This window comes from Medicago sativa, chromosome 2 (assembly GCF_051527215.1).
Source record: "Medicago sativa cultivar Bolivia chromosome 2, Bolivia_mono, whole genome shotgun sequence".
Classification (NCBI taxonomy): domain Eukaryota; kingdom Viridiplantae; phylum Streptophyta; class Magnoliopsida; order Fabales; family Fabaceae; genus Medicago; species Medicago sativa.
In genome coordinates, this window is record NC_140750.1 from 12,863,893 (window position 1) to 12,878,084 (window position 14,192).

General features: G+C 31.7%; 1 protein-coding gene across 1 annotated transcript; it reads right to left on the reverse strand.

Annotated features, from left to right (window-relative positions):
* Positions 1 to 3,642: 3,642 nt before the first annotated feature.
* On the reverse strand, positions 3,643 to 13,163 carry LOC146944664 (plastid-lipid-associated protein, chloroplastic-like; the record flags this gene model as incomplete). The annotated part of the gene is made up of 5 exons (XM_085747976.1): positions 3,643 to 3,800; positions 5,805 to 6,161; positions 6,666 to 6,753; positions 12,418 to 12,552; positions 12,667 to 13,163. Coding segments are annotated over 4 exons (1,032 nt in total), but the record flags the coding sequence as incomplete, so codon positions are not given.
* Between the last annotated feature and the right edge of the window lie 1,029 nt (positions 13,164 to 14,192).

Below are 14,192 nucleotides of genomic sequence, written 5' to 3' on the forward strand. Positions count from 1 at the left end.
AAAAAATGCTTGCAAAATGGATAGTATTATATTGATGGTAATTTATATCCTTGATAATTTCTATAATTATTATATAAAGAAAAAAATAACTACAAATATTTATTTTCAATACATAAAATTACCTTTGTATTTATTAATGATTTTTTCTATCATAAATTTACTATTTATTAGTCTTTTCAATTCATTATATTCTTTTACGGTCATGTTAATATATGTTCTTATGACACATCTTAATGATTTCACAGCCAGGATTATGATAAAGCTTGGGCAAAAAAAATTACAACACATTTTTTTTCTCTGCAATTTTTGAGATGTAGGCCTCTTTCACTCTTTAGGTTTAGGATAAATTGTATTTGCAGCAAATAATCAATGGTCTGAGGGGTTTACATAAGAAATTGCAAGCAAATAATCAAAAATTCTAAAGAAATTGCGCAACAAAAAATATAGATAAGAAATTTATATGCATTTATATAAGAAATTTAGAGGGATTTACATAAAAAATTGCACAAGTTTTGGGCTAGATCCACCCATGCTAGCTGGGCTTTAGATCCACCCATTTCCACAACTAGTGTGTACTTATTGAGAAAAAATGATTTTCAAAATTTTGATAAATAAATAGGTACAATTTTTAATACATTAACACAGTTACTTGCTTAACAAATAACAAGTGAATTTTAACCAATCAAAAAGAATGTGTTGAAAAATGTATGTTAAAATGTGTGTTGCTAACTTTTCTTTTTTCAAAAATAATCTTAAGACAAAGTGATCATGTGTTTCAAGTTCATAGGGTAGGCAGCACCCTTTTACAGTTGGGTTAATTATGTTTTTGGTCCCTACAAAATTGCGACCTTGTAAGTTTAGTCCTTACTTAATTTTAATAGCATTTTTAATCCCTACGAAAAATTTCTGCACTCAATATTAGTTCTTACTCAATCCAAATTTGTTTAATTTATGCTTAAACTCTTAAGTTTTTCAATAATTTTTTACAGGCGTGTTAAGAGCGTTATTAAAAGGTCCTCCGAAAAAAATATCTCAAAAATTTGATTTCTACGTCCATATTTTTGTTACTTATATCTTTAACTTTTGTCGTTTTAAAAAATTCATATTTAATTTATTTCATGTTAAAAAATTATAGATTTTAGTAAATGAACATTTCATAGTGTTCTAAACTTGTATAAAAAGAATCGTTAAAAAATTTAAGAGTTTAAGGATAATTAAACAAAATTTATTTTAGCAGGGACTAAAATTATAAGTAAATTTTTTTTTGTAGGGATTAAAAATGCTATTAAAATTAAGTAAGGACTAAACTTACAAGGTCGCAATTTTGTAGGGACCAAAAACATAATTAACCTTTACGGTTTTACCAATTTCCAGAGCTCTCATAGAGCTTGATCAATTGGTAGGTGAAGCCATTTATCTTTCACCAAACACCAAGAAGCACAAGAAGTGTTAGGTGCACTTGTCATTTGTTAAACAAGTAACCGTGTCGATGAAATGTAAATGTTTTGGGTTTGTTGATGGATTTTAAAGTTTTTCGATCCAAATGATGTGAAAGCATCTTGATTAACACATTTCATTTTGTTTAATCACTTTTTTTAACGCGGTTTTGAGGGTTGTCGGTCTTTCGATCCCCAATCCTATAAGACCATCCACAATGGTAGGGTCTTAACTATTTAAGACCCGGTATCTAATAGGTACTTCCATTGTGGAGAAATTTTTTGGGGGTCTTCTAAGACCCAGGGTCTCACTTAAGACCTCAATGCTTAAGTGGGTCCCACATTACTTTTGCTTAAAATAATCAATGTCATTGTACTATTGCTTTTCAATTGCAATTTACCTTGATTTTTTAATGTTATTGGTGGGTCCTATTTAGACCTTTTGTTGGAGGATCTCCATTGTAGTGGTTGAGTACCTATTAGGTACTATTATTAAAAAATAATAAAAAAGTGATGTGTCAATGTGGGACCCATTTAAGACCTCAAAGTTGAGGGTCTCCATTGTGGATGCTCTAAGAAAAAGATGTGGATAATGATAAAGACACTGTTTCACACAAAAAAACAAGTTATATACATCCCATTTAATTTAATATGTAACAATAGTGATCGGTCACACTCGGATTTCTACTTTCTAAGACCATCTCCATTGGGAGAGTCTTAACTATTTAAGACCCGGTACTTATTGTGTATCTCCAATGGGGAGAATCTTTTTCAGGGTCTTATAAGACTCAGGGTCTTACTTAAGACCCCCACTTTTAAGCGGAACCCACACTCTTTTAATATTAAAAAATTGAAATATAATGATCTAAAGTTATGGGAAATGTTAACTTGTGCCCTCAAGGCACAAGTTAATGATTCAAATATAGAAAAAACTTATTGGAATGTGTGCATTGCATTTAATATTTAACTTTTTAATTATTTAAATGCACAAAATTTTATAGGAAGTTTCTTTTTTTAGGTTTCTTAACATGTGCCCTAAGAGCACAAGTTAACACTACCCTAAAGTTATTGATAGTTGATTTGTGAGTCTCATTTAAGAACTTTGTGTGAGATCTGGGTTGGAGTGATTGAATGCTTATTAGGTACTACTGTTAAAAAAATTATAAATGAGTGATGTGTACACGTGAGATCTATTTAAGAACAAAAAAAATGAGTGTCTCCATTGTGGATGCTCAAGGTGACTACAGCTCGTAAAACAGTGATGACCAGACGTGGTGGGGCTTGGAGTTACGTCAAGATGATAGATTTTTCGCTGCTAGCTTTGTATATATGTGACAAATAAACCAAACACTTGATAATTTTGTTCGTGATTACGTGTGCATGAAAACACATATTTCACTTTCCTTCTCTAATATAAAAACATTCATACATAATTCCATAGTCCATACACATACAGACAGAGGGCTTATAAGGAATGAATATGACACATAGCATGACTTGGGCAACATGCATAAGTCTTGTTGGATTGAGAGGTAAATAAAGTTTAATTAATAATTGTTTTAATTATGATTCAAATTCAAGATCTCCAAACAAAATTTATTAATCATTTGAGTCTAATAACTTGGTCAAGACATGAAAAACCTCTATGATGATGTGTCCATTAAAGTCACAATTTCTAATGTTTTTGGTTTGGTTGTGGCTGCAATAAATGTGTTGTAGAATTTATTGAACCATGCACATGACCTAATTTATATGTCTCAATATGGTATTAAATTGGGACCATGTAACACTGTAAGTTTCTGGGAGTGAATGGTTTATGTCCTACACGATGCCTTAGCCACTCTTGCTTTGAATATGCTGAACGAAAAATGGTTTATCCGCTTTTAAGCCCTTTTTGGACTGTTCCACTTACCACGTTATGGAACATCAATGACAATTGCATGCAGTAATGTATGTCTTTAATTTGCAATAAAGGACAAAAACCAAATTTTAGGCCTACAAATACATTGGACCGATCCTGATTTATAAAAAAATTATGTACCTCTACAAACCTTACTTTTCTTCTTATTTTCCTTTTTATTTGATTGATCATAACAATAATCAAACGCTCACACATCCTCAAGACATAATTCAAGTGGTTGAGCTGAACACCTAAAATAATTTGAAAATGAGGACCATAGTTCAAATGATGGTTACGAAACTAACATTTCATAAATTTAAAATGGTGACAATTATTTTGTATATAAATGCTCAAATGCAGAAATATACAGCTGATGATACATATATAAAATTGAGTCCCTATCCCAAACAGACAACAAATCATTTGCACAATTTGAACCTAATCCAGTCTTGCTTATTCATGAATATAACTTAGGCTTAATAGCACTTTTGGCCCCCTATGTTTGTCAAAATTGCGATTTCGGCCCCCTATCTTTGAAAACTACAAAACCGCCCCTTATGTTTCGGTTTCGTTGCACTTTTGGCCCCCATGGTCAATTTTGACCTGGTCCACGCTGACATGGCATCCACATCACTTATGTGGGGGGCCAAAATTGCAACTTTTGCAAACATAGGGGGCCAAAAGTGCTATTAAGAATATTTTTTATTTTTTTAATTCATTTTCTCCTTTTTTTCCATTTTTTTGTTTTGAAAAAATTTAAAAAAAGAGGGAAAATTAATAAAAATCGAAAATAATGAAAAAAATACTGAAAAAATTTTAAAAAATTTGGAAAAAATTAATAAGAATGAAAAAAAAATCTGGAAAAAAAATTTCGCATTTTTTTCATTTTTTTGTTTTGAAAAAATAAAAAAAAGAGGGAAAATTAATAAAAATCGAAAATAATGAAAAAAATACTGAAAAAATTTTAAAAAAATTGAAAAAATTAATAAGAATGAAAACAAAAATCTGGAAAAAAAATTTCGCATCACATGTGTGTATATACATACCAATTCATTAAATCATTTTAATAATAAAAAAAACATTAAAAACTGAAAATCTTTTAAAAATAACAAAAAATCCGATTATCTTTTTACAAAATAAAAGATTTATTTTTTTTAAAATTTTAAAAATAACAAAAAATCAGATTATTTTTTTCGAAAAATAAAAGAAAAAAGCAGAAAAGACATTTAGATTTTTTTTCGAAATTTAAAAAATTAGAAAAAAGTTCGGATTTTTTACAAAATTTAGAAGATATTTAAAAATACTGGAATTTAATTTTCAAATTAAAAAAAGTTTAGATTTTTTTGCGAAATAAAAAACTGGAAATCTGGATATATATTTTTTTTAAAATCCAATTACAATAGAAAAATTAAATTTTAAAAATCATATATTCTGAAGAAAAAAATTGATTTTAGTTTAATTAAAAATTCAGGAAACAAATCTGTGAAGCTTGAATTACATAGGAATATTTTTGTAAAAAGAATTATTAATGCGTGTAAAATTTTAAAAAGTGTCTTATTTAGGAGACATTAAAATTTAAAAAGTGAGTACCTCAAGTTGCTCTTCCAATCTCTTTTGAACTAAAATTGATTTTTTTTCTTCAGATTATATGATTTTTAAAATTTAATTTTCATATTGTAATTGGATTTTAAAAAATATATATCTAGATTTTTAAAATTTTAAATATTTTCCAGTTTTTTTATTCGCAAAAAATCTAAACTTTTATTTTTTATCCAGTTTTTTTATTCGCAAAAAAATCTAAACTTTTATTTTTTAAAAAGATAATCTGATTTTTTGTTATTTTTAAAAGATTTTCAGTTTTTAATGTTTTTTATTATTAAAATGATTTAATGATGTGGTATGTATATACACACATGTGATGCGAATTTTTTTTTCCAGATTTTTGTTTTCATTCTTATTAATTTTTCCAATTTTTTTAAATTTTTTCAGTATTTTTTACATTATTTTCGATTTTTATTAATTTTCCCCGTTTTTTTTAATTTTTTCAAAACAAAAAAATGAAAAAAATGCGAAATTTTTTTTACAGATTTTTTTTTATTCTTATTAATTTTTCCAATTTTTTTAAAAAATTTTCAGTATTTTTTTCATTATTTTCGATTTTTATTAATTTTCCCTCTTTTTTAAAATTTTTTCAAAACAAAAAAATGAAAAAAAAAGAGAAAATGAATTAAAAAAATAAAAAATATTCTTAATAGCACTTTTGGCCCCCTATGTTTGCAAAAGTTGCGATTTTGGCCCACCACATAAGTGATGTGGATGCCATGTCAACGTGGACCAGGTCAAAATTGACCATGGGGGCCAAAAGTGCAACGAAACCGAAACATAAGGGGCGGTTTTGTAGTTTTCAAAGATAGAGGGCCTTAATCGCAATTTTGGCAAACATAGGGGGCGAAAAGTGCTATTAAGCCTATAACTTATATAAGAACCATTGAAAGTAAACCAATGTAATTTCTTTAGTTTGTCAAGAGAGAACTTCCTTCCTTAATAAGAACAAACACACTGCCACCATCACCCCTTGCGACGCGTAGTTCTTCATCAAGGTATGTAGTATGCAACCATGATTGAGCATAGCTGTTGGAGATTGGGATCTTCAATGGAGGCTGATCGGAAATTGTTTCCACAACCGATGAGGCAGTGTTTTGGACAGAAGTAAATATGCCTTTGAAAGGTGATAGGTCAATCTCTTTCCCTAAAAATTCCACATTTTCTAGTATCTCTAATGAGTCTCTCAGCTGTGGAGTGCCTATGACACCTTCAAACTTGATCTGAATAGCATAACATAAAAGATGAGACCAATAGCTTGAATCATGATATGAATAAATTCACTTGTTTGTCTTAATCGAATTCTACACGATTAAGCCTTTAAAGTGAACAACTACTAACTTAATCTTCAAAAAATTTAAATGTCAGTTGATTAGTGTCTATAATACTAGTTTAACTGAAAATTAAAAATTCTTAAAAACAAATTAGTACATTTGATTTTGAAAATGCCAAATAAGTGTCGATCTTTTTTCTCAAGGATCAACTTGAATAATTTATTTAATAGAGCGTCTAATACCAACAATGACTTATTGCTAAACTCGAAAAGAAAAATAGGTGGTAAGCGCCATTGATTAATACACTTCAGTTAAGCTCAAATTATTTGGTAGAATGAGCTTGATCCTTGATTGGAATAATTTGTCGGACTTTCCTTACGTTTATATATCGATTTTTCACATAACTAGAGCGTCAAGGAAAAAAATAAGCGAAAAGGAGAACCACGGACAAACCTGCAAACGATTTGGACTTCGAACTTCAAATTTGGCATTGGTACTAATGGAGGAGGTAGTCAATGGATGTTGTTTTTGGATTTCCAAACTGTTAAATTTGAATTTCCAAATTCTATAATCTACCGAAGTTGTTACTAGGTTGAGTCACGACCAGGTCGCTCTCTTTAAGACGTTTCGTGGCACTACCCAAAGTTGTGCAAGGTAGACTATCAACCACGCCGCCTCCAGGATAAAACAAGCCCAGCTACAACTGTTCGATTAACTACTGCACAGTAGAAAAATCGTTCGAGAATTACACCCTCACAATATGGCTCAATCGTTTGATCGAAGCCACTCGATACGGTACGTAACCGCTCTATTCGAAACCGTTCAAATTAATATGGTATTATTACCATTCTATTATGGTGCTGAGACCACTCAAATATGGTGTTACCACCATTCTAACTTCTCCAAAACATGAATATGGCACTACGACCACTCAAATATGGTGATACCACCATTTCTCCTTAAAAAATAATATATATACTGTTAAGATCATTCTTTAATATGATCTTAATAGTACTCTATATTCCGAAGAATCATATATTATCGAAGGGAATATGAACTTAAGACCAAGGGACTATGGTCTTAAGAACACTCTTAATACCGAAGGGACAGAAAGGAGTAGAAGCAGAAGAACGATTTGTTAAAATCGAAAGGGAGAAGAGAGAAAACCGCACAGGAAGCATCAACTGTGAGATTTTGGTGTGTAGAATCAAATGGGGCGAGCTCTCCTTTTATAGGGAGAGTTTGTAACAAAAAACGAGTGACTTGGGGATTAAGTCTGCTTAATCCTTAAGCAAACGCGTTTTGTTTCTTAATTGGATATATCCGGAAGTTTCTGGATATGCTTTTGGATTGGGTCGGATCGTAACAAATTTATTTGTTACGCGTAGCGCTTACGGATAATGATTAATTAATTAATTAATTAATTTAACATTTTCAAGTGACAAAAAAAAAATATATAATTTTTTTTTAATTCACGACCCATATATAAACACTTACTAGTTGGGGTGACCCTCCAATGTGGGACATTTTTAAGTCACACCCACACACTAGTTCTTTCATAGTGTTTTTCTATCCAATTTTCTTCACTAGAATTAACTAGTGTTCCAACAATCCCCCACTTGACTTCAAAATGGTTTCGTAAACTTTTCAATAAGATTTGCTAATTTACAAAGGTGTCGCCAACAACTTGAACCTTTGCATAGTGGAAGGTATTCTGATTTAACAAGAGTTGCTTACAGCATTGAACTCTATCTCAGACATAGAATCCACACACAAACCTTTTCATAGGTGTATTCTAAAAGCCCGTGCGTTTTAAGGCCCTGCACGTGTATCCCGGTTTTAACGAATGCTCTAGGAATTCTGCCTCGAAATTCCATAGGACCGGCCTAAGTTCCACATTCGTATAGGTGAGTCTATCAAGGGTACTCCTGTAGCTGTGTACCCCACTCAACATAGAGTATAGATCTCATTAAGAGTTACTATTACCTCATCCTTCTTTCGCTGCAGGATCATGCTTTCTATATTCTTTATCTCATAGCATGTTCTACCACTTCATGACTTGTTATTACCCATTGAACCTATTTCTTGGGATCTCCAGTCATCTAGGTCGGGTTACCATCACTTGTGGGCTATAGGCATTAGTCCCATCCTACTGGATGTTTCTTGGTCTTTCTCTCTATTAAGTCCTTTCGTCAAAGGATCAGCTAAGTTTTCATTCGTACGTACAAAATCAACTCTAACCGCTCCATTTAGAGATACACTCTCTAATCGTGCTATGTTTTCGCCTTATCTGTCGTCTCTTACCATTGTAATAACGATTCTTAATCTTTGCAATAGCCGCGGTACTATCGCAATGAATTAACACAGCTGGCAACGGTTTATCCCATAAAGGGATTTCAGCTAGCAAGAATCTTAGCCAACTTGCTTCTTCACTAGTTTTCTCTAGTGTTCTCATCTCAGATTCATTCCATAGTGGACTGAGTCAAAATCATTTGTTTTAACAAACAACTCCTCTAGTGATGCTTAATGTGCAAACACTAGTCGCTAAATATTCATCTGATAGATGTTCTGTTTTATATCTTGTACCATTTAAGTACAATATGTTACTCCTAGTGAAGTAATCTTAGAGTCATAGTCTTCTTAAGACACCTCATGACTCTTTCTATAGCATGGCAATGCTTCTCATCCGTAAACTTGCACAAGAGTTTCACGACATCGACAATGTCGGATGTAATACATTCAGTGGCATACCTAAGTGCTGCCAATGATGCTCGTATATTCTGTTTTTCTAATTCCATCTCAAGGGTTCTTTCACTTGGATCATAATATGTGATTGCAAGTTTACATTTCTTTAAGATCTTCTCAACTTTGTGAGAATTATCAAAAAAGTTATCTTTTCTGATCTAGTAATCTTGAAACCAAGAATTACTTCAATTTTTTTTGTTTAGGTCTTTCTTATCAATGTTGTTGATAAACAATGATTTCACATAATTCATAACATGAATCTTTCAATATGAGCAAGTCGTCTTCATAGAGATATATGATCGTGCAAATATTATTTGTCACTTTCATTCACTTTATACTCATTCGATAACATTAGAATGTCAAATTTTTCATGCCATTCCTCAGGAGTTTATTTTAGACCATTCAAATAATTATCTAACTTACAGACCTTGTTTTCTTGTCCATGAATTGCAAAAATTTTCAGGTTGTTCCATATAGACTTGTTCTTCTAGTTCACCATAAAAAGACAACTTTCACATCCATTTGGAGTACTATCGAGTTATAAATGGCGGCTAAAGGGACTAGTACTCTTATGGATATGATTTTCGTGACTGGTGAATGAATGTCGAAGAAGTCTATATTTTTCTCTTTGTCTAAAACCTTTGACTACAAGGAAAGCCTTGTATTCATCAACCGTACCATCAGGTTTTAGTTCCTTTTTTTCAAAAATCCAAATACAACCGATTGGTTTTGCAACTATGAGACAAGTCAACTAAGTTTCATGTTTTGTTAGACTCTAGAAAATCCATTTCATCGTTTATTGTTTCTTGCCATAATTCAACATCCAATGAGGATATAGCTTCTTTAAGGCTTAATGGATCTTCTTCCAATGTATAAACCATAAGTTCATACTCTTTAGCAATTATAGCTTTCTTACCTCCTTGAGGTTCTATAACATCTCGTATGATGTTTTCCATAACTATTTCTGATAACTGAATGTGATCAGATTTAGTGCCCCCACTAGTTCTTAATTTTTTTTTTTTTAAAGGGAATTTATTTTGCCCCCACTAATGTCGTGCTCCCATTAGAGCCCCCACTAGTGCCCCCACTATTCTTTGGTTAAAGGGGTAAATATTTACATAGAATTCGACATCTTTTAAATTCTATGATCACTTTAACATTTAGGTCATAAAACCTATATGTTTCGTTATTTATCGCATACCCGATGAATACATATTCATAGGCTCTACTAGTGAGTTCAACTCTCTTGGGGTCTAGGATCTAAATATAGTCCAGATAATCCCAAGTTCAAAAATAAGACAAGTTGGATTGTCTTTTCTTCAAAAATTTCTTAATTAGAATTTTTGTTCTTAGACTTGGGTACTCTATAAATTTCAATTTCGTTATAAAAAATTGAACATTCAAGCATATCAATTTTATTTTCCAAAATTCACAGTCATCAATAAATATGATAAAAATATCATTTTATCATTTCTAATTTATGTGTCATCAAATTAACACATATCATAATTTATTATGTTTAGAGATTCAATTCTCTAAATTCTGATTTATATGAACTTTTGGTTCATATTTCTTGACTGCAATAAATAAAATTGTCTAATCATATAACGTTGGAATTAAGTCCAAGTTACTCAAGTTTAAAATTAAATGCTTGTTCACACAATAAATTTTGATATGTCAAATACAACTAATAAAATAGAAGGAGAGTTTAATTTTGAACATACCATCAAAGACGTAGTCTTTTTCACAAGAGTGCATGGAATACAAGTCATTAGACATGTTCTTATAGGATCAAAATCCTAACATAATTGAGTGTTCTAGTTTATATATATGTCTACCAAAAATTGGTGCTCAAGCTAATAGTTATAATCAAAACGTAAATATATGTTCAATAATGAAATTTACCAAAAGTAAATTAGTTAGTTTGATGTGCTGAGCAGAAGCAAATTTTGGTAGAGTAGGCACACAATGCTATGTTACACTCAATTTTCAATTAGAACCTTAACGTCCTTGTCATTGCACTGTACAAAAATTTCCAATACTTGACAGTTAATTATATCATGCCGATCAGTTATTTGTTACGCTAAATACTTGTCTTTTGTCAAGTGGAAATTAAAGCACGATGCATCAACCAAAGCAACACACGAGGTTCTATTCTTCAACTATTCACAGTCCGATTCTTATTTCGAAATTAAATTTCAAAGTCGTATATGTGAATTTCTTAGTGTTGTTGTTATAACAACAAACACTTCTTCGTTTCAATCGAAAGATGTATTTTTATAGCTTGATTTATCCTTAATTTATTTAGGGACAACTGAACCTCAATAAGTAACTTCTTCGGTAGACATAGCAAATCGAAACGTCTTAAAATTGTTGTTTTTGGATTTCCAAACTGTTAAATTTGAATTTCCAAATTCTATAATCTACCGAAGTTGTTACTAGGTTGAGTCACGACCAGGTCGCTCTCTTTAAGACGTTTCGTGGCACTACCCAAAGTTGTGCAAGGTAGACTATCAACCACGCCGCCTCCAGGATAAAACAAGCCCAGCTACAACTGTTCGATTAACTACTGCACAGTAGAAAAATCGTTCGAGAATTACACCCTCACAATATGGCTCAATCGTTTGATCGAAGCCACTCGATACGGTACGTAACCGCTCTATTCGAAACCGTTCAAATTAATATGGTATTATTACCATTCTATTATGGTGCTGAGACCACTCAAATATGGTGTTACCACCATTCTAACTTCTCCAAAACATGAATATGGCACTACGACCACTCAAATATGGTGATACCACCATTTCTCCTTAAAAAATAATATATATACTGTTAAGATCATTCTTTAATATGATCTTAATAGTACTCTATATTCCGAAGAATCATATATTATCGAAGGGAATATGAACTTAAGACCAAGGGACTATGGTCTTAAGAACACTCTTAATACCGAAGGGACAGAAAGGAGTAGAAGCAGAAGAACGATTTGTTAAAATCGAAAGGGAGAAGAGAGAAAACCGCACAGGAAGCATCAACTGTGAGATTTTGGTGTGTAGAATCAAATGGGGCGAGCTCTCCTTTTATAGGGAGAGTTTGTAACAAAAAACGAGTGACTTGGGGATTAAGTCTGCTTAATCCTTAAGCAAACGCGTTTTGTTTCTTAATTGGATATATCCGGAAGTTTCTGGATATGCTTTTGGATTGGGTCGGATCGTAACAAATTTATTTGTTACGCGTAGCGCTTACGGATAATGATTAATTAATTAATTAATTAATTTAACATTTTCAAGTGACAAAAAAAAAATATATAATTTTTTTTTAATTCACGACCCATATATAAACACTTACTAGTTGGGGTGACCCTCCAATGTGGGACATTTTTAAGTCACACCCACACACTAGTTCTTTCATAGTGTTTTTCTATCCAATTTTCTTCACTAGAATTAACTAGTGTTCCAACAATGGACCAGCAAACAGAACGGAGTTTTGGACACTTAAATTTTCGGAATCAATAGTCTGAGATAATTCTTCAACCTCGAGTAATGGCAGTAGCCCGCTTGACAGCAATGGAAATAAACCTGCATAGGATGTATACCTGCGGAATAAATCCAACCATGAGTTTGTTAGCTGCTGAACATAATAGAATCAAATCAAATAGTAAAACAACTTATTAACAAAAAATAAAAGATAGTAAAATGAATTTGCTTACGCGAGAATCCATTTTCCATCGAGCAAACTCAAAGCATCAGTGGAAGCAGGGGTAGGATTCTGAGACTCAAGCTGAGTAATAAGCTCATCAATCTCCGCTCTTGTTTCACTAGTTGCTTTCAATCCACGATCAATCCCGTAAAACCGACCAATCAAAACCTTCTTCAGCTTCTCCGTCTCACTTTCTGTCACTATCACCTCCGCAACTGCCACATCGGCAGAAGGCTCTGAACCCCACTCATCATCATTCGTATTATCTTGAACATACGCCATCCGCCTAAAACCATCGGCCAACACAATCGGTCTTCTGGCATGTTTGTTCAGAAAACCGAATGTGATGGTCGATGGAGAAATTGAAGGTGTGGAGTTGAGAGAGGTTACTGGAACTGGAAGTGTGTTTATGTGGAGAAGTTGGTTGAGGTTTGAGAGAGGCCATTTTCTTTGTTGAATTAAGAGAGAATGAAGATTGAAGAGAGGAAAAGAGAGCTTTATTGAGAATTATGAAGGAGTGAAACATGGATGTTGTGGATTTATTGAGATTTGATTGTGTCATAAGAAACAAAACGGTAGATATCTCTTTTGAGAATTAAGGATGTATACCTGCCGAACCATAAATCCAACCACGAATTTGTTAGCTGCGGACCATAGTTTTGTTAACTAGCATTGTCACAAGCTATATTCTTATGGAATTATTGTACGTGCTATTCCTATCACATGTGTTGCAATTAAAGTTAACATCTATAATAAGCGGTTTTTTCTAGATTACCCTCTCTTGTTTAGAGGGTATTTACCCCCTCATGATATCAACCAATCAAAATGTAATATACATTGACAACATTAAATGTCAATAAATGAGTAATTTTTTTTTTTTTATAAAAAAAAATCAATTTTAGGCAACTTTTAATACTTTTAATTTTTATTTAATTATAGACAAGATTACATTATAGGTCCTTTATCTTATTTATTTGTAACACTTTGGTCCTTTATCTTTATTTTTTTCCGTTTAGGTCTTTTATCTCTCATAAAAGCACATATACATCCTTTTTCTCATTTTTTTATTAAAAAAATACATAATTTTATTTTTTAAAATATTTTTATGAAAAATGAAAAAAAAAAATCCAGAAATATGATGAAGATGTACATCATCTCCATCTTCTTTCTTTGAATCTTCATCATCTTCATTGAATCAGAAAAAATTATACACAAATATATTTCCAAATATCATGAATTAATGTTATGTTCACCTCAAATCTTCTTTTAAACACAAAAATCAAAACCCTATAGAAAAGAGATTTAGTTTCATCACAAAAAAAAAATTAGTTATATAAATTGTCACACCGTATATTATTATTATTTTCTAACTCAATATTCAAACCCGACATAAAAATAACCTCAAAATTGAGAGCAGCTTTGCACATCAATTTTGTTGTTTCCAGAACAATCTTAACTTTTGTAAAGCCTAACCCTTCCGTCAGTGACTAAGCCTCCACTATCCTCCTTGCAACATTTGTGAAATTAAGGTTTTGA